Genomic DNA, 22,997 nt, shown 5'->3' with positions numbered 1-22,997 from the left:
ATGCATTTAAAATTACATAGGTATCCAAACGAAGGATAGTTTGCTGTATAATGTGTGGGAGGAAATTTAACTTTGTCGATCAGAACTAATGATACCAGTGCTGTGTTTAGCGTTTGTCAATTGTGTACATGTTTTAATCTTATGATGCTTCTGTGGATTATAATAGTGACACTTACAACTAAATTATTTTAGTGTTCTTCCAGATTTGAGAGATAATTTATCCAAGCATATTGCAATCGACTAATGATACTGGTGCTGTTTTTTAGCGCTTGTCAATTGTGTACATGTTTTAATCTTACGATGCTTCTGTGGATTATAATAGTGATACTTACAACTAAATTACCTTAGTGTTCTTTTAGATTTGAGTGATAATTTATCCAAGTATGTTGCAACCCACAAAAAAAAAAACAAAGCATTTGGTCTCACTGTTGCTTTTATTTACACATGTTTATGATGCACATATTCATTAAATGTACATTATTGGAATGACATACAATAAATAACATTGTTGTGATACACTTTTTTTTTCTTCAAAAAAAAAAAGTCCCAAGTGCTCAAGATATTTCATTCATCTACCACAACAGAACAGATATATATACAAGTTGGATATCTGAAAATTAATTCATTGATAACATTGCAATACCAGAAGCTCTTGAATATTGTAAATAGGCAAACAGTTTTAAAAAGGAAATAAATATACATTTAATATAACTTTAAAAGAATGTAAATACTGTTTTAAAATATAGTTTCGTTTACTTATTCATGGAAAAAAAGTCAAATCATCTTAGTTTTAAGAATATATAGATAAACCAAATCTGTGTTCGTAACTTTAATAAATAAAAATCATAGCAGTCATACAAACTGAATGTGTGCAGATACATGACACTCCATGAACAATAAAAAAAATAAATGTAAAGACACCAGGACCATTTTGATTTCTATTGTTAAATAAATATAAAAAAAAGTAAATAAATTATGAATTCTCAAAATAAAAATGAGTATAAACACTTAATATATTACATAGATACAACTCTTAAGTATAATTGCATTTATAACAAAGTCTGATCATGTTTTAAATGAACTTAAAATTCTTATGACTCATATGTATAACTTAGAAAAGAAATTCTTTTTAAAAACAAATATTCTAAGATTGAAATTTAGATCTGACCATTAACTATTTTTCTTTATTTATTTAAAATGAATTATAATAATACTGCCAAGCAACATTTACATTAAGTACAAACAGTCCAGTTTTAAAAAAGTTATTCCCTTAAATAGTATAAACAGATAAGAATTTTATTAACAATAAACATTTTAAAATGAAAGTCAAGTTATTCCAATTTATAAAAATACAGTCCACTCACAATCAGTAGCTGTTGTTGCGTGCAATTGCTTAATTTCCACCTAAAATAAATTTATTAAATAAATACTAATTTCATAGCTCTGAGTGTTCGTCATCCTTCAACCCGCTTGGCTTCGTCGTCGTAGGAGACGGTGTTATTGTATCTTCTTCTGCAAACCAAAAGAATTATGAGTAAACAGTTGGAAATGGATCAAAAATTAAATAAAAAAAGTGATTTATATTTGCTTCTTAATTTAAGAGACAGTTACATTAAGTTCTAATTAATATAAATTTTTAAAAAATTGACAAATTTGCATATATATACTTAGCTGGATATGAAATTTCGACTTTAAAGATAATAAACCGGATTTAAATTTTTACTCGCCACTATTTAACATTCATGAAAAATATGTACATGAACGTACGAAATGAATATGAAAATTTAAAATGTTAAAAGATGCAGTATGAAGAACTTTTTGGTGACCCAAATCATGAAAGACAGAAACTTGCATTTATCATTACATTCATATTATATCACAATATATTCATACCAATAATAATAAGATTCAAAATAAGGTTGTCTCAAGGTTTCAATTTTTTCTGGTCACCACACTTTCATGTGCTGTTTTACAAAGTCACAAAAAATTTATTGTACATAGTTTAAATTAAAACTAAACAATTAAAAAAAATTAATTGCCAGTGTAAATATTGAATAAATTAAGCTTGAAAATTTCAAACCTTGCTTATAGGGCTTATGGAGGCCTGAGCCTGCCTGAGATAAGTAGGCCTACTTGAAGCCAAGATATACAATGCGACCCACAAAGCAAAAGGACCGAACAGAAGTAGAAAATCACTACAATATTTATACTTAATAACTGAATCAAACATTTGTTAAAAAGAAGAAAAGCTTGTGAAAATTTTATCAAGAGTGTGATCCCAAAACTGTTTTTTAGTAAATCAGCCAATCTCATCTCTAATATAGAGCACAACCCAAATTGTCTGATGCCAATGATATCTGAAGTATATTAGATAATGTGGGAGAAGATAACTATTATACTATATGAGGTCATTTGTTGATTTAAGTTTAACAAGGAATAGAATATTTATCCTGAAGAGGAGGATTAAGACTAGTCAAAATAAAATATATTGCTCATTGGAAATAGTGCTTGAAGAATTTTACTGATGAAGTTCAGTTATTGTTGAAGAAAATAATTATTATCCATTTTTCTACATCTTCTCATAATGATGGAGAAAAACAATTATATTGAAGTTTGAAATCAGCTGATTTAATGAAGAGCTGGTTTAGATAAATAACAAAGAATAAATTTTACTTCTGCTAATCAGGAGCTTCTTTTAAAAAAAACAATTAGTTTTACAGAAAAATGGATTGTCAAACAATAGAGAGAAAAAAAAATTGAAAACAGCTCGAAGAGTGAGTCACACAGAGCTGCAAATTATATATATCTCTTAAAATAGATTTTATGGAGTCATCTCGAGTCAAGGTTATTAAATAAAAAAGATTACTGATCACACTTATGATTTTTATTTGTTGAGAAAAGGATTAAATGAAAGATTAACTTTGTTTCTAAATTTTAGAAAATATGATATATTTTTACATGACATGGTCGCAAAATTTGTACAATGTGTTGCAAAAATGCATAGCAGATTTTTTTTAAATAGCTGAATTTTTTCTTCATATTACTCAAACCTATACAATTAGAAAGTAAACTCGTAATGCAAAATTATGGAAATTTACCCATTACGACTCCTGAGTCTTCTACAGTAGCTTCAGCAGCATCAGGATCACTCAAAACTGGTGTATCCTCCTCTACGCTTTTTGTGGAATTTTCATTCTCTGATGTTGCATTAACTGTGTCTTCAATAATTTTCTCTACATAAGAAATAAATAAAAGTGCATAAATTTAAACACTACTAAATCTTGACAAGATTTATACTAAACAAAACAAAATATATTCATAAAAGTTAAAATAGAAGAGTATAATCTACACGGCGAATTATATTCATATAAATAATATAATTTTCATTAACAATATGTAAGAATTAAACATCAAAACAAATTTCAATAACATCTAAATATATACTTTAATTAACATTACATAAGTGTTTTCCCCAAGAATTTTTGAAAGGTGGCCCACCCCGCCTAGCCTTTGATCCATATATACACTGCTCAAAAAAATTAGGGGAGCAAGCAAAGAAAGTAAGAAAATTGTGCGAGACATCCACAGAGCTGCATGAAATGGATAGTGCATACGTATCAATGTGTGATGCAGAAAAAAAGACGTAAAAACATATGGAATTAATTCATGGAAACTATGGAGAGAAAAAACAAAAAGCCAATTTAAGGCAACAATTGGTTTACATGTAAACGATAAAAAAGTAATGTTTGGAAATGATGCAGTACTGTTAATAAGGCGTGTGGTCTCCTCGAACAGCTAAGACTGCTGCATACCTGTTTCCCATGGATGCGATGATGGTATCAATGAGAGCTTGGGGAATACAGTTCCACTCCTCAAGAAGGGCAATCTCCAAGTCACTGAGAGTTAATGGAGGCCTTGGTCTAGCAGCAATGCGTCGCCCGAGCGCGTCTCAAACATGTTTGATTGGATTCAGGTCAGAAGAGCACGCTGGCCATTCCACACGCTGTTTTGTTTCAGCTTCCAGCCTTGCAAACAACCTTTGAAGGTTGGCAATAGAACTTTAACCTCAAACCAAGATATTGCCAAAGCTTTTTTGAAACTTTATCGCAGGGTTAGTAATTTTTACCCAATGACTAGGATTAAGAGGGGTGAAATAAATCCCTCTGGTGATAACCCAGAATGGAACTGCCTTTTCTCCTCACCTTTCACTGCTAAGGAATTTCAGAGAGGACTCCGTTGCTTGAAGAGAGGAAAGAGTGCTGGTCCTGATGGCATCCTCCCTGAATTTATTTTGGAACTAGGCGTTAAAGCTAAACAAACAATCCTTAATTTTATAAACAAAACTTGGGGTGGCACTTTCCCGAGCCTCTGGAGAAAGGCTGATGTTATACCTATTTTGAAACATGGAAAAGACCCGACGGACATCCAAAATTTTAGACCAATTTCCTTGACCTGTATCCTAAGTAAGCTAACTGAAAGAATGGTCGTTGATCGGCTTCAGTTCTTTTTGGACTATGGTGGCCATATCTCTGAGAGACAGGCTGGTTTCAGACGTGGATACAATACAACGGAACAGATCGTCAGACTTTCACAGCATATTAAGGACGGCTTCCAGAGGAAGCAAAGTACACTTGCTGTCTTCGTTGATTTTAAATCGGCGTTTGACAGAGTTTGGAGAAAATTGCTTCTTAGGAAGTTGCTTCATAAGAAAGTGTATGGAAATCTTTTTAAGTGGATTAGTGATTTTCTTTCACAAAGATTTTTGAACATTAAATATGGCAATTCTCAGTCAGGGTATGGGCAAACCAGACAGGGCCTTCCACAGGGCTCAGTTTTAAGTCCTGTCCTCTTTAATATTATGGTAAATGACCTTTTGAGCCACATTAAAAATGCTGTTCCAGAGACTGAATCATTGTTGTATGCCGATGACCTTGTTATTTGGTCTACTGGCTCTGATATCTCTATGCTGGAGAAAACACTCAATTTGGCTTTAGAGGCTCTGGCAACCTGGACCCTGGACAACGAATTCAAGGTTAACCCGGAAAAGACAAATTTTGAACTTTTTACCCTTAGTACCAAAAAGTTTAATGTTAACTTGGTATACAAAAATAGTACTCTGGGTCGGACCGATTGTGCTACCTACTTGGGCATAACTCTTGATACCAGACTGACCTGGACTAAATACATAAATCAAGTGGCAGATAGCGTGACAAATCGCCTTGGTCTATTGAAACGTCTCGCTGGAATAAAGTGGGGTTCATCCCAAAGTGTCCTTGCTTCCACTTTTACTTCTTACATTAAACCCGTATTTGACTATGGTTCAGAAATCCTTGTTACTGCCTCTGACAGTGCGTTATCAAAACTCGATTTGGTTCAAAACAAAGCACTAAGGCTCATCACTGGTTCTGCGATCTCAACCCCTATTGCTGCCATGCAGCTACAGACAGAAATTTATAATTTATCTGACAAACGAACTTATGCTGTCCTTTCTCTTGGTGAAAGATTGTTGAGAAAGGAGCACTTTTGGCCGTACTACAATCTTCCTCAAACTAGACTTAAATCTCAACATTCCTTTCTTTTTGAGTACCGGAGACTTGCAGAGATCTTTGAGGTCTCCAACTCCAAACTTTGCATCTATAGGCCACCTGTTTTTACGGGCCTTCTGAGATATGCCACTGCCAGATTTGACTTGGTACTGCCTGTTCGGAAATCGGACTTCCACCAGACCGAGTTGTATCCTATCGCTCTGGCCACTATACACGAGAGATACCCTTACGAGCAATGGCTGCAGGTTTTTACTGATGGATCCGCCACTTTTTCAACTGGTAGAGCTGGAGCTGGTGCTTACTCCAAATATTTTGATGGAGATAATTTTGATGGAGAAGTGTTTGCAATCCTTATGGCTATTACAGCTATTGGTGAACCATCTGAACAAAACATTGTTATCTTTGTTGATTCTCAGGCTGCTATTCAGACCATTTCTGAATATAATTTATATCCCTCTGAACTCGAATTTAAGTGTAAACAACGCATTGACTCTCTTCTTTGTTCTGGAAGAGAGGTAGTCCTCCAGTGGATCCCTGGCCACTGTGGCATTTACGGAAATGAACGGGCTGACATGTTGGCTAGAGAGGCTTCAGCACTGCATCCATCTTCTCATCCAGTTCCTCTTAGAAATGCAAGGCGGCTTCTTAAGAGCAAATGCAGGCACAGAACAATATCTGCTCTTAGGGACTTAACTTATGGGAAATCCTGGGCTAGCCTTCTTGATGACCAGCAGCGCTCTCACCTTTCCCTCCTTCCCAGAGCTGAGGGAGTTGCTTGCCTTAGATTAATTACCGGACATGACTACTTACAGGCCCATTTATTTAAAATTAACTTGGTCAATTCACCTCTTTGTGTGCTCTGTAGCACTTCGCCAATGACTGGGGAGCATTTATTAGATTGCCCCTCTCTTCTTGACATTCGTTCCTCTGATGACTTTTGTGCCCTCTCACCTTCTGGAGCTACTTCAGTGTTGTATTGGACTGCAAGACGCCTTATGTCTGAGAAGACGATGGCGGGCGTAATTTAAAAAAAAAAAAAAAAAAAAAAAAAAAAAAAAAGCTTCCAGCCTGTTCTCCACAAGACGAGCTGTATGTGGTCTCGCATTATCATCTTGTAAAACAAAGGAATCTCCAATGGCTGCTGCGTAGGGTATGACATGAGGTCTCAATATCTCGTCTGCATATCTGCGGGCCGTCAAAGTACCGTTCCGAATGATATGCAGGTCCGTACGTCCACCTATGCTTATTCAACCCCACACCATCCAACTAGCATGTCTGTAGTGTGACCTTTCACGAATGAAAGTGAGGTTATTTCGAGTGCCCCCTTCCCTCCACACCGAAACACGTCGGGTGTCACTCTCCAGACTGAATCGAGACTCGCCTGTTAACAATATGTGGCTCCAATCCCGTTGCTCCTAATCTTGATGTTCAGCAGCCCTTCTTCTGCGAGCCGCACGGTGGCTTGAGGTCAATGGAATGCAGACCACGGGCCTACGAGTATAGAGACCTCCCTGATGGAGCCGATTCCATATTGTTTGGGTGGAAACTCTTCGTCCAGTTGCCACGAGAAACTGTCTTTGCAGCTGAGTAGCATTGTCTGTTCTGTAACGACAAGCTGTTAACTGTATATGCTGGTCATCAGCTGCAGTTGCTGCACGTGGCCGACAACTCACATTTCCAGTCTCTTGGAATCGATTCCACAGCCTTGCAACGACACTTCTGCTGACTCCAACAGCGTCCGCCACACTGCGTTGTGTTCGCCCGGATTCTAGCCTGACGATGCGCCATGCAATGGATTCAGGTAAATAACGTTGAGACATTTTCAAGTTACCCTTTCTCAAAAACAATAACTGAAAAATCAACTTTCTGAGTTACAGCAGTGAAACAGACATCTCTGCTACATCCCGATTTCTGCTCTTATCTTCTTTTCTGCTTTGTGACGTCATGTACTTTTATTTGCATATGAAGTTTTCTTCTTTTTCCTGCTCGGTCTTACATTATAAATGATTACTTTTCTGTTACTTATCTGTGTAAATATTTGCATAATTTCATTAAAACCATGTGCTCCTCTAATTTTTTTGAGCAGTGTATATGCATCCTCCCTACCTCTCTTGTAAAAATAAGCCACCATATCACCATCCCATTATTTTTTCAGGTAAAGATTATTTTCTTAATCAACTGTGTTAATGAGAAGTTCATTGCTGATTTATTTTGTTATTGATAACTATATAACTTTATTTTATAATTTCATTCCTTCATTTTAGGATGATTTTTCTTATGTTCGTTCAGTGTTTCAGTGTTGAAATTCAAATGAGATTCTGCCTCAGAGATATTCACATCTTTTATTTGGGTACATTAATGAATTTTTAGTGATGTTCCCTGTGGCAGAATTTTTTCAAGCTATCTGCGACAAAACTCTCTAGCACTTCTGCAAGATACTTTTAATAAAAACAAACATATATGTTAATAATTTAAAATAATAAAAGCGCTGTTTACAAAAAAAAAGAAATTTTTTTTAATTGAACATGTAAAAATTTTTTATTCTAAAATTATGGGTGACGTTCTCGCATTTTGTAAATAATCACAGTTAAAAAAATAATTAAAAATCATGAAACCCATAGTAGTAATTGCCTAAAATCGGCAACAAAATCACGCTAATCAGACTCCTCAAATGCGTTTCGAATTACCCATATTGTTTCAAATGTATCGAGATATTTAAAATCCATGAGAAAATCAATATAAATAACTGCTGAAAATGCAATCGGAACATTACATCGATTTACAATACTATTGGCATAAATTGAGCGAGTCAAAAAGTGATTACCTAAAGGCATGATTCATATATTATGTGTAAACTTCTGAATAAAAGTAATTATTTTCCCTATTTAATAGAAAAATCAGTATGCAAGAACTCTAATGTTCTGCGACAATGTCTCCGTGTCGCTGCTATTCTGTCACAGGGGTGATGTATAGTTTTACCATTTAAATTAATACCTTATTTAAATGTGCCCCTTTAAATGCTTATTTTTTCATAATTTTCAGTTCAAAATGTTAAAAAGATAAATAAGTAAATAAAAAAGCTTTAATGTTGTTCATCAATTTATCCCTTTTTTCAGTTTACTTGGAAGAAAATTTATACACTGAGATTATATTTTTTTAGGTTGATGTTAATTATTTTTCAAAAGCTTCAACTTTTTCGGTTTTTTTGATAAATGAGAATTACTTTATGAAATATACACATAAAATATTATAAAAGTGTAATTTAAAAATTGAGGATGAAATTCAGTTATTAAATAATATTACATATTATGATAAATTTTGACCATGTTAAGCGAGTGCCCTGCCCTTTTCTATTCCTTGGGAGAACTTTGATACGTAATAATTATTAAATGAAACAAATTACAATCACAATCATATAAATATTAAATTAACAATGTCAGAATAATAAAAGAAACTAGTTCTTCTAAAAAAATTAAAATAGTTATTTCATTTTCAATTTTTCATTACCAAAAGGGGTTAAAACTAGAAATGGTTGGGAAAATAAAACATCTTAAATATAAACCAGACAGAAGTAAAAACAAAAACCCACCTGACTCAGTTTTGTTCTTAGTCTCTTTCTTCTTTAATGGCTGTGCAAATCTAGCTTTGTTCAAAAGATATTTCACTTCACGATCTAAGTTGGCAACTTTTTCTCCTATCTGCTTAACAGTCAGTTTTGGAGTTTGACTCAGTGGCAAAGCATTTTGTTCGGCAACATTTTCCTTACCCCATTTCTGATAAAATAAATAAATAAAATAAAAATATGGATTGCTAATTCTACAGATACTAACTTTTCAGTTCTACGCCATACCATGGGGGAAACTTTTTGTTGCTAATTCTTTTTCATCTCCATAACTAATTTAAAGTATAGAAAAAGTAAGTTCAGGCAAACCTAGATTAAGCTGTAAAATTTTAAGTGCTGAAAAGAAATGTTCTAAACATCAAATTAAAAATAAATTATGAGACAATAACTTAGGATTAAGCAATGGAGAAGTCCCCTTCCAATAATTTGTTTGAATTTCAAATTTTTTTTTTCCCCCTTCAGCCATGGAAACTTTATGGCTTACACTATGTTCACCTGAACTCACTTTTTCTATACTTTGAATTAGTTGTGAAGGGGAAAGAATTTGCAATAAAAAAATTCTCCCGTGGTATGGTGTCTTCTCAAAAACACAATACACTAGCAAATGTATATGAAATGAAAAAAATGTATCCAAATTTGAGTTTAATTTCCTCAAACCCTACAAAAACAGAAGAAAAAAAAGAAAAACACAAATGAACAAAACATCAAGTATATATATCAACTATATATGTACATGTATATTTAACTAGTAAAATTAACATATTTCTTGTAAGTATTTCAAAATTGATACCATATTAAAAAAATATGTGATGTATTAAATATTCTAAATGATATCTACATTTGCATTCCGTCAAGGCTAGGTATTACTTTAAAAAATTTTGATTGACAATGAATTTCAAATACCAATAGATGTTGTTTGTTGACATTAGGGTAACAGTTAAAACTTGTAGGGTCACTTAGCACAGAGCTCCAAGTGAGATTTGAGCACTCTAGTTAGTCTTCAAGAGGACAAAATTCTGATTACAATATCCTACCTTCACATATAAGAGTCAATAAAAATGTAGTAAAATATGGATAAAAAATACACAGGACTGAACTGAAAGCCTTACCTCAGTTTCATCAATTAAACTTTCCAAAGTCTTCATTTCAACTTCAGTAAATATCTGCTGTTCCTCTGTCATGTTTCGGGCAGAGCCCAGAAAAACTTTACTGATGTTGAGCATTTCATTGAAAGCTTTTAATGCTTCTGGTCTGTCATGGTGTTCTTTAATTCTTTCAAATAAATCCTTGGTGAGCTTTTTCAAATCTTCCAATTTACTCTTGAAAACCTAACAAAAGCAATTTCACATACGATTAATTTTTTATTCCAGTGGTGAAAACGTTCATGAAAATGGCGAAAGATTTATTGCAATGATTCAAAACAGTACTTCGTAGTACTGTGTTTGATGCAATAGTAAAAGGAAGAAGAAAAATACAATGTGAAAAAAAGTCTGAAAAACACTTCAAGATATTGATATTTGTGCTTATTTGAAAGATAAACAAAGTTGTTAAATAACTGAAGGAGAATTTGTGCATTTTCTTGTAGAAAATTAGAAACAAAACTTGGTTCAGTTACATTAAAGAAATTTTTCATGTAGAAAATTACTACATGAAAAATTTCTTTAATGTAACTGAACCAAGTTTTGTGAACTGAATTAAACAGAGTTTAACAATAAGAGAGCGGCAATCCTATTATTTGGTCAATTTTAAATGATATTACAGATATCAGGTAACAAAATCATAGTTATGTTTTATGGAGGGAAAAAAAAAGAGTACTTCAAGGATTACTGGAGTACGTCAAGGTTGTATGACAAAGAACTGAAAGAGTACTTTTGTTTGAACAATCAACTTCATAGAATTTTAATATCTTAGAAAAAAATATGAAGAATTTAATTTTAACAAAAACTGATTTATATCTTACATGAATTTACACAGGGACCTTTCTCAAAATGTAAGAACAATAATGTTAACTACATCAAATTTTGTATTTTACCTTAACTGCACTGAGTATTCACTACTAATGTTATTTTACTTATGCAAAGTATCGTTTTATTTAGAAGATTAATAGTATGACTGCATTGTTTTATTGACATGAGTTCAATTTTAACAACAAATTATGGAGGGGGGAAAAACTAAAAACATTGCAAACATTAAGCAATTTGGACGATTTAAGAAAATGGTACTTTATTACAAAAATTTTCCATAAGAAAAATTAACTTAATGGATAAATATTGGAGATTTACCAAGTCCTAAAATTTTGCAGGGCCTGGTTAGCAAGATTACAAAACAGCAAGCGTGCAGAGCTTGTCTTTCAACTCCAAGTTGTCACCCTATGGGGAGTGGATTTTTGTCTTTCTTTTGCACATTTTGAAAAATAGGAAATGTATTGGTTACAAATCAAGGATGTTTTTTGTCTTCTTTAAATAAGATACCATTGGTTAGTGTACATTTATCAAACATTCCTTACACATACATATATTTTTTTTTAACTAAGTGCTATTGCAGGGTAATTCTTATGGAGATTCTCTTTTGTGTACGGACCATTGACTGGTGCTACCCACGCTGACGTTTCTTTCGAATTCATAGTCATGGTTTAGATTTTTTTTAAAAATTATCTCAAGTATTGAAGAAAATTGAATGATTAGAATATTGTATAAAAAAGTAATACAAAATGTGCCAAACTCGAAGTGTCAGAAAGCTTTTAAATGCATTTTATTATTAGAAAGGTAACATTTTATTCTAAAATCAAAAATAAATTATGCCAGCTGTATCAATGAAAAGACAAAATTAGTTTTTGTAAAAATAAATTATGTCTTATTCTGTGGAGTGGGCGATGGAATCAAGAAGTCAGACAATTATGCAAAGGTTGGATTGAATTTCAACTTTTAATGAGTAAGAAATAATGAATAATAATCTAATGAGTAAAGGACACACTTCAGTAAAAATTTAGTTTAAAGTTACCAATTAAAAATTTTATTCATGCTTGTTTTTTTTTTTTTAAATATTAAATGTACGTGAAAAGCATGAAAATTTTTCGTGAAATTACAATAAAATACTTCCAAATAAGTTTTTTGTTAAATTATGTAAAAATAAATAGGGTTTTTTGCTTTTAATAAAAAAACTATAAAAAAACTTACCAATTTTTGTTCGAACAATCGTCACTGTTTTTTTCAACAAGTGTTTTAATTTACTGAGAAAATTATCTTTAATGATGGTTGAATAAGTAGCATTAGAATAATTAATGTGTCATTTGTATGAAAATATATGGGGGATTGGAAAATAATGTTTTAGTGCATTAAATATTCATTAGTCTTACAAACCAATTAATATTTTTTTAATCCATTTCAATTTATTTTAGATCTAGCATTGAAAAGTTGTTGCTAACGAGGGTGAATAAACTGATTAAAAATAAAATCTTGATAAGAAATATCAAATGCACCGAAACATTATTTTCCGGTCCCCCTAATATATTTATATTCTGTTTCTAACTGTTACCTTTTATACTTTTATAAAATGCTTAACGTACAAGACAAACCCAAATAAAAATATGTTATTATATTTTTTTTCGAAAGCAAATTTAGTGTAAGACTATTACACATATATTGCATTTTTCTTATCTTATTTAAGTTACCTTTGAATTTTATTCTTATGAATTTAATAACCTTGAAATATCAATATAACTCCTTATTTCTAATTTTGTATTTATTTATAGATTACTGAATTTTCAAGTCTTTATACTAAACGGAGGCTTTCCTTTAGTGAACATATTTTTCTCTTCTAAAGTTATGTTACTACTTTTTTGCTGCTTTTCCATTCTACTGCTAATTAAAATTCTACACTAAAATAAAATATGCCGTATATAAACAGTAATTTCAGCTTGACTATTAAATTACGGATGGAATACAAGGATTTTCAAATTTATATTAATGAATAATTTGACAGTTACTATAATTCTGAATATGGTTGCATCAAACAAAAATGAGTATAACCTGGTAAAATTTGATAGGACTTGAGATCAAAAGCTGGGACCGGGTAGTGAATTTTTTTGCTGGATACGGGTAATGAAAATCTTGCCTTGTACGCAGTACACCTCAAATAAATATGCTTAAAGCATATCAAAACAAGTTTATATTTCCTAAAAATATTTCACAAAATAAAATACTTATGCTAACTTAGTGCTTCAAATTTTAAGGTTATCATCAAGTAATCATCTATAGACTACTTAAAAAAATATATATTATTTTGGTCTAATATTGATTGCTTAGTTAACAGCGAGAATGTCCAAAATTGGCTCTTTGATTCAAATTTTTTTTTTAAAACTTTTACAAAACTTTATGTTAATTCCTGTGTTGTTATCAAAGTCTAAAATTTAGACCTGTATTATACTCAGAACATTTAGGAACTGCCCAAAGATACATCTTCGGGCAGTTCTCAATTTAACTATCTACCCTCTCAATTACTATCTCAATTTTACTATCTATCCTACTATATTCAAATTGATATTTTCTGTAACTTTGTGAAATGCGTACACTTACACTTGTATCAGCATCATCAGACTCATATTCCAGCCAATCACTAGCCTGGCTCAAACTCTGCTGGATATTGTTGCGCTCTTCTTCAGTCGAAGCTTTCTCATACTCATCCCTGTAGAGTTTATCTCTTGTTTCCACAATGAAAGACTCCAAAGAATTTTTTGCTTTCGCTTTGGCAAATCTGGCACGATCATGATCATCTAGATCTTTGAGTCTATAACAAAATAAGCAAATACATAAATAAAAGCTGGAAATTAAAATCACATATATCTCTGTTCTACAAGTAACCTCGAATCATAGATTAGCAAATGTAAAATTGTAAACACGCCATATTAAAATATTAGTTATTTATAATGAACAGGGGTGATTGTGAGCCCAACTCAAAAATCCTGAAAATTTCTTAAGTACAATCATTAATGACAGATTTCAAATAATGAATACAGTAGAGAACCATTTATCCGGTATCCAGAAAACAGGGGGAAATTTTGCACGGTTCTCCCGCTATTTTGAACTAGAACAATTATGAAAAAGGGTGGAAATTTGACTCATACTCAAAGTTGAGTACAGGAAAACGTGGAGGAAGGAGGGAATTTTTCTCCCCGTTTGACCAGAGAAACTTCATTTCTTTCCTGACTTTAAGATATTTAGATCAAGAGAGGGCAGGGGAGGGACAAATGTTTTATTTTCTCCTGTGTGTCCGAAAGAATCATTTTTCTAATAAGCTGATGTCAAACTTAAGGAGAGACATGCTAACTTCGTTTTCTCTCTGATTTAAGAGAGGGTGGGGAAAATGCATTGCACACACATCAGAGAATAGAAGATAAAATAAGAAGAAAAATATATCTTACAAATATAAGATTTATTATGATAAATTGTCTTATAATTTCGGATAATACATTATTTACTAGGAGCAAAACGTTTTTTTAATCACCAGTTAATATTTATATAGTTGACATCGTTTAACAAAACAATATTTTTCTCATGAATAAATCCTGATTTTTTAGAAGTGCAGTATCATTTGCAAGTTTTCCTTGAAATGGAATCGCATCTGCTTTAAAAATCGCCTGTTTTTATAAAAAAAATTATTAAATAATTATAATTACCAATAGCAGATGATTGTGTTAAGAAGTAGATGATTGTGTTAAGAAGCAGATAGGTGTTTTTTTTTTCTTTTTTAAAAATACTTTTCATGATAAATTTTTTACTCAATAAGTTTTTTTTTAAAACTCCGTTGATTTTATAATATTCCCCTCGTCTCGGGTTTTAATATTTATGCTAGTGCCTTTTTCAACTAGTGTTAACTATAATTTTAAAGTGTTGTTTTTATTTAGATTAATAAGTTTTCCTTCCCCCCTTTATAATTAGGTATGAAATACATCGCGTTATTTAATCATTGGTATTGTTTTACATTAGTTAATTTTGGGTTTTTAATTTTTAAAAAAAAATAAATTTGTGAATTTTGTATTTTTTAAATTTGTTTTTCTTGTCTAAACTTCCAAATATTTTTTATTTTTTTAAATGTCATTTTTCCAACATTAATTTAAATAAAAATTTAGGAGAGCTTTTCTTTTTTTTCTTATTTTAAAAGGTGTTAACACTTTGTCTTTGTTCGATAAAACATTGATTAGCACACTTTTTGGCCGATCCAGAAAACAAAACATGTAATTCATGCCCCAATTGGAAAATGAATTATTTTATATATTAAATCAATCTGAACGATACTAACTTGCCAACCGATTTTTTAATGCTCTCTTTCACCAGAGGAGGAAGATCGAGGTGCTGCTCCGAGGACTCGACGGGTTCTTTTAGAATCACAATCTTGACTTCGCTCTTGGATTCTGTTGCATTCTTTTCTTTCTCCTTGTTAATATTTTGAGACTGTTCTGTCTGTAGAGAGATAGTATTCAGTCAGCATTTAAATACTTTGATATCTTTTTCATTTGTAAGTTAAGATTTTAAGTTAATACACTTATTAAAATTTGATAATAAGTTAATTTTTTTTTTCCTTTTGTCACGGGTCAAGTCTCATAACTTAAGATTAATGCTTTAAATTAATGAAAAAATTGTAATCACAAAAATTCAAAATGCATTAAAATTTTCAGACATTGTAGTAATTTTCTTCATTAAAGACCAAACATAGCTGAATTCATATATAAAACTTAAAACTAAGGATTTGTATTAATCTGAACAGTTTGAAAACACAAAGTAAAATATGTTACCTAGTTAAAATCAGATTCAAACCTACAATTTTTTTTCAAAATTTAATCTATATTTTTATCAGAGCCATAGGCCATTGTATTTTGTATGTCTACCATCAATACAAGTGCATGAAATCTGAACATACTATAATAATCGTGTTTTAATGAACTAAATATAATAAAAAATGATATTAAACAATGCCAGGAGGAAAAAAATAGCTGATATTCTGTCTTACCTCATTTGCCTCCTTGGTCTTGTTGGTGGTCTCTTCTGCTTTTGTTTCTTCTGTCTGCTTTTTAGGTTCCTCTTCTGTTTCATCAGTGGATCCACCAGAGAACAGTCGGCCCAATGTACTGCCTAGCTTGTTGAATGCAGATTCTAGTTTAGATTCTGGTGACTCTTCTTCTGTTTTCTCAAACACAGACTCAACCTGTAAGTAAATCAAAAAAAAACTTTGAAACTCACTGTAAACAATTGTCTCCCTTTATCAGTGGCATAAGATTATAAAAAATAAAAAAATCCTCTACATTCCCTGCATTTTCTCTGTTATTATGTGATTTTTTAAATTCTCTGTTTTTTCCTATTCTTCCTGTGGAGTGGCAACCCAGTTAAAGGTATTTGCTTTTACTTAATAATATTAAGTGCAGTTTAGTGCAAATAATTAATAATATTAAATGAAAAAAAAATGGGGAAATACTCACAGTATTGAATCATTTTAGTAATATGAAAAGGAGGACAAAGTAAGGTAAAACAACGTTTAAAAGCACAAAAAATATATAAATTGCATTATGCAATTTATATATTTGTTGTGCTTTTAAACGTTGTTTTACCTTACTTTGTAATTTCAGTACAAAGGTCGCCCTCATGTGTATTTATGAAAAGGAGGGGTTATTAATAAGAAAACATGTATATTAAAAAGAAAAAAATTTTCAAATCAAATTTTGTTAACAGAGGAACTTAGTAAAAAAGGTAGGGATAATGAAGGCCACATTGTATAATACTGTATATGCATCCCACTGTGTAATAAAATTAATAAAACCTAATTAAATAAAGTTTAAGATGATAAATTTCTTCAAGTTGATATCATTTCATTGTTTACTTCACATATTAAAATAGTAAAACTGAACATTATCCTTACATGAAACTTCACTATTACTATTAAATACTGTGATAGTCTGTTAAGCTTGATTTATCAAAACAAAAGAAAATAGGAAAACGGAAAACTTTAATAAAACTTAGACAAAGGAATATATGTTGTACTTTTATTTGAGCTTTATTCACAATGAACGCCAAGAAATTTTTACTTTGTTATGATATACTTATATTGTTTGCTTATTATCAGTCATTCTCGGGTAAAGAAAACTTAAAAAATCCAAAAAAGCAAATAAAATTAAGTGTACTGTTCAAACTCTGAGAAGAAAATAAATTTTAAATGAGTTAAAGAGCTGACCTCTTCCAAATACAATATTCCACTTTCATCCATTTTGAAGTGAGCTTTGACACCTTTGTATTCTGTCTTCTCAGTCATGTGTTTTGAAATTGCATTTTCCACACCCTTCAGAGAGACTTTAGAGATATTCAGAGAACCAAGGGATCTGTACAGGTAAAGGAACATATTAAAATTTATTCAAAGTAGGAAAAAAAGGCACAAAATTCAAGTGAAAAAGTGCTAGGTAAAGTTAATACAGTAGGGAACCGATTATCCGGAACGATCGGGACCATCGCTATTCCGGATAACTGATTTTTCCGGTTTTCTGAATCGCTACAAAAAGCCGTTTTTTTTTATTGTTAAACACAACTAAAAAAATTTTTTTTGGAAATAATCTTAAAAAGAAAAAACGATGGAGCAATACACTAATGATTATTTCCAAAATGATGGTAAGGTAAACATCTTTCAAAAAAGAACGAAAAATCCTAAAATTTCATAAGGAAAAAAAAATTTTTTTTTTTATAATGGTGGGAAAATTTATCGAATTTTGTTCCGGTTATTTGGTTTTCCGGTTTTCTGATTTCCGGATAACGGGTTCTGTACTGTACAATAGTTTTAATGACTCAACATTTTTTTTCTTCTTTTTCTTCTAAATTTCACTTTAAATGAAAAAATCTTGTCTTGACAATTATTTTTCTGCTCTACCTTTGATAATTCAAATTTTCTCTTCATAAATGCAATATTTTTTTAAAAATATAAATGAAAAAATCTTGGGAACAGAATTAAAAATATAAAAAAGCTATTTAAAAATATGCTTGGAAAACTGTAAAATAAAGAAATGTACCAACAACCGCTAACAAAACACAATAAAAACTAAATTCTATTAATTCCCCATGAGAAATGTTAAAATTCTTGTTTCTTTCCCCCTTATATTTATTTCTTCGGAAGTTGCAATGCACACGCATTGGTCACCAAATCCTTTTTAAAGCTTTTCATTTTGCAAGTTTGTGTAGAATGGTTGGGGTGGCTATATCAAAACAGGTAATATCAGACCTTACAGGAATGAAGTGGGGGACAGTGATTGATTGAATGTTTGTAAAAAGGTATATTTGATCGATTTAAAGAAGAATGTTAAGTTTTTTAGCACCTTGACTATTACAATAAGCAGTGAAAGAAACAACACATGAATATATAACTGCGCCTCCCTGTATTAGAACTATCTAATATACATATCCCTCTTTACTCCAAATCGGAGCATAGGGCTTCTATCATACATCTCCATCTCGCTCTATTTGAGGCCAGTTGTTTTGCCTCTTTCCATGACTTTCTTATTGCTTTCAATTTCTAGGTCTTCCTCTTTTTCTATTGCCCCGTTCTAATCAAAAACTTGTTTACTTTAAATTTTTCAGGTTTACGTAGAACATGGATAATCAATTTTCATTGTTTAATTTCCAGTTCAATTGGTTTCTGTTTTGCTCTTCTAATGATTTCTATGTAACAAATTTTAAGAAATCACTTGACACATAAGATTATTCTTAAACTGTTATTAATAAATTATTGAAGTTTTTTCATGTTGGCTTTATTGTAGTACTATGTCTCGAGTTCATGCAGCAGAACAGATTTAACATTAGTATTGAAAATTCTAATCTTTGATGAATTTGTTATGTTTTTGTTTCTCCAACATTTATTGAGAATAGCGTAACTGCTCCAGATTTCATTTCATCTATTTAATATATCTTCATTAGTTCTCCTTCGTTGTTAATTATAGTTCCAAGATACATAAAATTGCTTACCTCCCCTAGCTTGTTATTTTCTTTATAAAAAAAAATGTCATTTAATTGTTTAAGATTAATTTTTGAAATTTTGGTTTTATTTTGGCTTATAATGAGCTCCACTTTCTTTACCTCTACATTATTTGTGTTTGTTTGCATGTCTTAAATGGAGTAAGTCAGTAAACATAAGTTGTCTACAAAATCAAGATCAAAAAGATAATCAGCAAGACATTCAAAGAAAGATTTCAGACTGAAATTAAGGTCAGCTATCTAACACACCACTTTTTAGAATATCAAGAAAAAAACAGTAACAGCTCATTACTTGAAAAAGACAACTGAAATATTACTTAAATTAGCTATTTCAGCATGAATTAAGATATCATACATAAAGGAGAAAAACCTGTATACACTTTGTTAAAATCGGATAATTTACTAGACATATTAAATTTTTAAAAGAAATCAATGATAAACCAAATACACTCAACAATAAAATCGCTGTTTGGGAAGAAAGAGTAATGGGAAGTGCATGCAAAACAGCTCAGAAAATACTTCGGTGACCAGAGGTCCTGAGATTGGACACAAATGTCTGAGACTCATACCAAAAGTCTAAGAGTTGGCAGATCAGCAACTTTTCCTTAAAGCAAACTATGGATTCTTTTTTTTTTTTAAAGCAAATAAGTTCTTGAATATTCTACATATTTCAATAATAATAATAATAATAATAAAAGATTACTATCTAAAAAAATGTGTATCAGTTTTTTCTTTTATTTTTTTGTTATTCCATTTTTATGGGTTTTTTGAAAACTAGAATTTTTGATATTTTGAATATTTTCTTCTCTCTTGATGTTTCAGATATTTGGGTTTAATTGTAATTGATGGATGTATGACGCAAGTAAAATTTAAAATGTTTAAAAAAAAGTGATAATAGTAAATAAATCAAATTTCAGAACAAAAGTAAAAATACAAAATTGTTCAAAAAAAGATAAACATACATTGTAAACTCAGCTACGATAGAGTACTTTGAACAAACATAAAATAATAATAATAACTAATTACTTACTTTAATTCAAAGTCAGTCAAGAAATTCAATTCACCATAGTTGACATAAAACTCAAAATCTTTTACATGTCGATTGAATGTCATGATCTTTTTTACGGGAATGGGGTTGTTACGATTAAATAGAATTCTCTTCACAGTCTTAACGCCCGTTGTCTTGTCCTCCAGCTCATATTCTCTTTGAAAATCTACCTGTAGAAAAATTAATAATTATTCAATTTTATAAGTAATAAGCAAATGTGCTTTATTTTTTCTTGAGTAATAATTATTTATTTTTCACCAAGAAATTCAATACATTTGCATGAATTCTAGAAGACAATAGTTTGGGACATGACTATTCATTATAAGTATTTCATTAATAGTTTCATACAAGAAATTTTTTTTTTTAACCTAAGTTGCTGCTCAAGTACTTTTTTTTAAGATTGAATAGTGAATGTATGAGATGCTGTTGGCAAAAAATTTGTTATATTAATAGGGTTTTCGCTCTATTTCAGAAAAAAAAAATTCCTTGATTTTTCCAGGTATATCAGGTAAATTTCAATCTAATCAAATCAAAATTCATACTATATTTTAAGTATACCATGTAATTTTTCATCAGAAAACCTTGATTTTTTGTTATTTGTAATATCAAATATTAGATTTTGTGAGTAAAAACATATTAGAATGAAAATGGAAAAGTTTCACTAAAAAGTGGAATTTTATAAAATAATTGAAATAGATGTTAGAATTATTTAATCTGAATCTCAATAACTGATTACTGTTACTTATAATTCTAAGACTGGTTATTTTTCAGGTATGATTAAAGAAATTTTCCAGGTTTTTTGTAAAAAATTGTAACTTTCTCCGACTATTTCCTGATTTTGAGAGTTCAAATAAAATTTCCCGACGATTCCAGGTTTCACTGTTCTCCATGTCCTGTAAGAGCCTAGTAAGGAGATACTGCCAAAACTTAACTGTGATTCTCAAAACTTTCATAAACAAAACTTAATATAACTTGCCAATAAGACTTGCCAATTTATATCCCCCCCCCCCTCCCGTGAAATCAGAAATTTCTTGCGAATTTTTTCATAAAAATATTTAATATTTCTTTTATTTTTAATTGTAAATTGATGATTTGTGAAGCAAAAAGTTCCTGAGGCATAAAAATATTATTCAAATATTTTGCAACAATTTTTTAAAATGATTAGGGAGTGATATAGAGTAAGCTTTTAATTTTTAAAAAAAAACTTAAGTTTCTAAATTTTGAAATAAATTTTTTATAATAAAGTTTATTCTGAGAGAAATTTAACAAACAAAATACATGAATAGAATAGCAGGTTTTATTCTTTATGAAAACGTTTATAACTTGTGAGCATGAAGAGATCAATGATTGAGATAAGCTCTAGCCTAGGGTTGCTTAAAATAATGCCCCCCCCCAAAAAAAAAGAAAATTACATAATATTGTTTAAATTTGGCACAGCTTAGCCAATATTATTTGACTTACTTGAATGGGATAAAGGTTGGCATCCTTTATCAGGAAGGATTTCACCTTGAAGCCCTTGCTCAAATGAGCAGCCTGATAAGCGGCACCCAGGGCTGCAGACTCGTCTGTGTTCAGGCTCTTTCCGAGGTCTTCTTTCTGGATGTATTCTGTAAGCTGCTGCTGGACTTTAGGAACTCTCGCACCAGAGCCCGATAAAATCACTTGGTCAACGTGAACCTAGGATAAACGATTGATTTCAAATCTATGAACATTATGAGTTTAAGACACTACATAGTTGCTATTTACAAATTATACTATACTTATTTGAAGCATTGACTTTTAAAAAATAGATCAATCCACCCCTTTATAAAAACTTTTTTACATTTCTTTTTTTGTTACCAGATTCAGTTACTTTTTTAATCAAAATTTTACACATTTAGAATTTTTATTGAAATAAAATTATATTATAAATTAACATTAAATATATTTTATTATTAAAAGATATTTTATTGAAATTAAACTATAAAAATAGGCTAGAGACTCAAAAGTAAAATATTTAAAGCAAAATAATTCACCACACTATTTTACAGCTGTAAAAATTCCTAGATAATAATTTTTTCCCTCGTAAGTAAAATGAAGTGTATTAAACTTAAAAGAGAATAATTTACCAAATGTCTTATTTGGAGTTATTTAATTAGAAATGTTGTTAACTAAAAAATTATTATTTAAATTTAACAATTCTCATAGACAAAACTTAGTTATTTAGATAGATATGAGGACAAACTAAAATATTTAAATTTTCATCGTAATGAGAATCCAAAATAAAGGCAATATAAATACAGATAGAATTTAATTCAGATAACATTGACGCAAAATTAAAACAATAAAGTTATTTTTCATACTAATTTATGCAGAAACATGACTTACTAAATCCATATTTGCAGACTTCAAAGCTGCTTCAGCAGGTTTTGTAACTCTTTCAAAGAGATCGCTGCATAAAGTTTCAAAATCAACTCTTGTAATAGGAAGCTTGAAATCTTTATCGTCCAGTAGGCTTTCAACCTAAATATATACTTGATTTTATAAAAAATGTAGAATATATGAAATATCTAATTAAATGGAAAGAAGGAACATTTGAAAAAACAATAAGGGTGAACAATAAAAAACAAAAAATGTTTAACGCCTCCTGAAAACAGACATTAAACAATCACATTTATACAAGAAATAGCAAATATTCATTTTTACAAAATATTTATTTTTCAACATACAGTAAGACAGAAAATCATAATAAATTGTGTGCTATATATAGAAACAGTATAGTGTTAATAAAACTGATAATA

At 30.6% G+C, this 22,997-nt stretch overlaps 1 protein-coding gene across 2 annotated transcripts in view; it reads right to left on the bottom strand.

Annotated features, from left to right (window-relative positions):
- Nucleotides 1-415: 415 nt before the first annotated feature.
- Grp170 (hypoxia up-regulated Grp170 co-chaperone protein) overlaps nucleotides 416-22,997 on the bottom strand; it is a 40,513-nt gene continuing 17,931 nt past the window's right edge. For both annotated transcript variants that reach the window (XM_016057076.4, XM_043043880.3), the window contains exons 10-20: nucleotides 22,585-22,719; nucleotides 21,679-21,894; nucleotides 20,200-20,387; nucleotides 17,389-17,533; nucleotides 16,174-16,368; nucleotides 15,466-15,626; nucleotides 13,743-13,953; nucleotides 10,278-10,496; nucleotides 9,136-9,319; nucleotides 3,099-3,233; nucleotides 416-1,512 (exon numbers count right to left, since the gene is read on the bottom strand). In XM_016057076.4, the coding sequence (XP_015912562.1) occupies nucleotides 1,436-1,512; nucleotides 3,099-3,233; nucleotides 9,136-9,319; nucleotides 10,278-10,496; nucleotides 13,743-13,953; nucleotides 15,466-15,626; nucleotides 16,174-16,368; nucleotides 17,389-17,533; nucleotides 20,200-20,387; nucleotides 21,679-21,894; nucleotides 22,585-22,719 (1,866 nt within the window). In that variant the 3' untranslated portion in view covers nucleotides 416-1,435. The remainder of the gene's footprint in view (nucleotides 1,513-3,098; nucleotides 3,234-9,135; nucleotides 9,320-10,277; nucleotides 10,497-13,742; nucleotides 13,954-15,465; nucleotides 15,627-16,173; nucleotides 16,369-17,388; nucleotides 17,534-20,199; nucleotides 20,388-21,678; nucleotides 21,895-22,584; nucleotides 22,720-22,997) is intronic.

This window comes from Parasteatoda tepidariorum, chromosome 2 (genome assembly GCF_982258835.1).
Source record: "Parasteatoda tepidariorum strain Cologne lab strain chromosome 2, Ptep-v5.0, whole genome shotgun sequence".
Lineage (NCBI taxonomy): Eukaryota > Metazoa > Arthropoda > Arachnida > Araneae > Theridiidae > Parasteatoda > Parasteatoda tepidariorum.
Note: the sequence above shows the minus strand (reverse complement) of the source record. Positions and strands in the feature narration are given on the sequence as shown.